Raw genomic sequence first — 1,837 nt, 5'->3', positions numbered from 1 at the left:
TATATATATCCGTATGCGTGTGCGAGTTTAGCTGTTTGAGTGTGTGTGTTAGTGTGTATGTATTTGTGCGATTTTTATCTAAACGTCTTCATTCGTGTGCGTATGCGAGTGTGGCTAGTCATGTGTGTGAAACGTACAACGTAGTTTGCACGTATTATTAGCAATGAATGTGTACTAGTATGCGTGTGTGTGGTACTGTTCGATGTTGGGTAGCCATCATATCTTCATCTTGAATAGCCATGACTGGCATCTTATCTGTGTGTATTGTGTGTAGTGTATGTTCATATGGAGTAGAGACATCCTAAACCATTGATGTGTGTTAGCTATAATCTATTTTTAGAAAAGCCTACTACCGGTACTTGATGCAAATCAACAAGCTTGTCCTCCACACACAGTTGTGGACCATCTCATGTGCGATATCCGCATACCTACTCGTGTGTTCTATTTATAGACTACTGATATACCTACCTGATACAGATTAGCGTACGAGTACTTTTCCGCATCTGCGCGATACAAGGGTATCTGGTGCACCGGCGTCTTACTGTTGTCCTCTCTGGCACCTGGACAGCAAAAAAAAAGGACCACAGTGTAAAAAAAATATAAATAAAAAGGACAAAGGAAGGCGTACATTTGTATGATACTAGAGTTTTAAACGTGTGCTCTTGTGCTCTTGTTTCGTATAAAAAAGGACCGCAATAGGGGCAACCGACTCATGTATGAGGTATTGTAAGGGTGCTTGACTATAGTACACTATGCCGTGAAAGGTACAGAACTTTGGCTGTACTATATAGGGAACATGTGACGTACCTGAAATGGCATACACACCCCACGCGAAGGGTTGTCGCAGATGGCTGAAGGGCGTCTCTAAGCCTGCATGTGGGACAGAAGGAACACATGTAGTATAAACATAAGTAGTGCACCATGTATATATGATAGTACTCTAATGCATGCAAGACAGAAGGAACACATGTAGTATAAACATAAGTAACGTACCATGTGTATATGATAGTACTCTAATAAACACATGTAGTATAAACATAAGTAATGCACCATGTATATATGATAGTACTCTAATGCATGTAAGACAGAAGGAATACATGAATACATGTAGTATAAACATAAGTAATAAACCATGTGTATATGATAGTATTCTAATGCGTGCAAGACAGAAGGAACACATGTAGTATAAGCACAAGTAATGTACCATGTATATATGATAGTACTCTAATGCATGCAAGACGAAGGAACACATGTAGTATAAACACAAGTAATGTACCATGTATATATGAAAGTACTCTTTGTACACTTATCCCTATATCTATATACCCCCTCTCTATAACTTTCCACACAAGAGGAAATGTATCTAAAAATAGATGTGAAGAGCAATATACCTACCTTGAGCATATTTTTCAAATGCTTTTTTGGCGGCTGGATCGGAGTACGGGTCTATGGCTGCGTTGGCTTCTCCCTGGAAACTCTTCTCAATCTGTAGCGCAGGCAGCGAAGGCAAACCACAAACATCACTCACAGAAAGAAATGGAAATGGGAATACTATGCGACGGTTCACGTCTCAGTTCTTGCTTTATATAACAATGGGGGTGTGTGCGTAAAGGCTCATAACTATATATATATATATATATATATGCAAACCTAGGGGATGGTAGGAGGACCCTCCACGACCCCGGTGTACGCTACAATAGCTCGTAGCTACCATCTTACATCCCTAAGTCACTCTCTCGAGAGAGTACGGATCTACGATAGGTGTGTAAAATTTGCTCCACTCTAGAGTGGGGTGCATTTCCGGTGTTGCTAGTAGTGTTATATTCTTACTCTTACT

General features: G+C 40.1%; 1 protein-coding gene across 1 annotated transcript; it reads right to left on the bottom strand.

The window, feature by feature from the left end:
• Positions 1–466: 466 nt before the first annotated feature.
• Positions 467–1,486, bottom strand: SARC_14946 (hypothetical protein; the record flags this gene model as incomplete). The annotated part of the gene is made up of 3 exons (XM_014290922.1): positions 467–560; positions 808–870; positions 1,396–1,486. Coding segments are annotated over 3 exons (248 nt in total), but the record flags the coding sequence as incomplete, so codon positions are not given.
• Between the last annotated feature and the right edge of the window lie 351 nt (positions 1,487–1,837).

Source organism: Sphaeroforma arctica (assembly GCF_001186125.1).
Source record: "Sphaeroforma arctica JP610 unplaced genomic scaffold supercont1.5353, whole genome shotgun sequence".
Classification (NCBI taxonomy): Eukaryota; class Ichthyosporea; order Ichthyophonida; genus Sphaeroforma; species Sphaeroforma arctica.
Note: the sequence above shows the minus strand (reverse complement) of the source record. Positions and strands in the feature narration are given on the sequence as shown.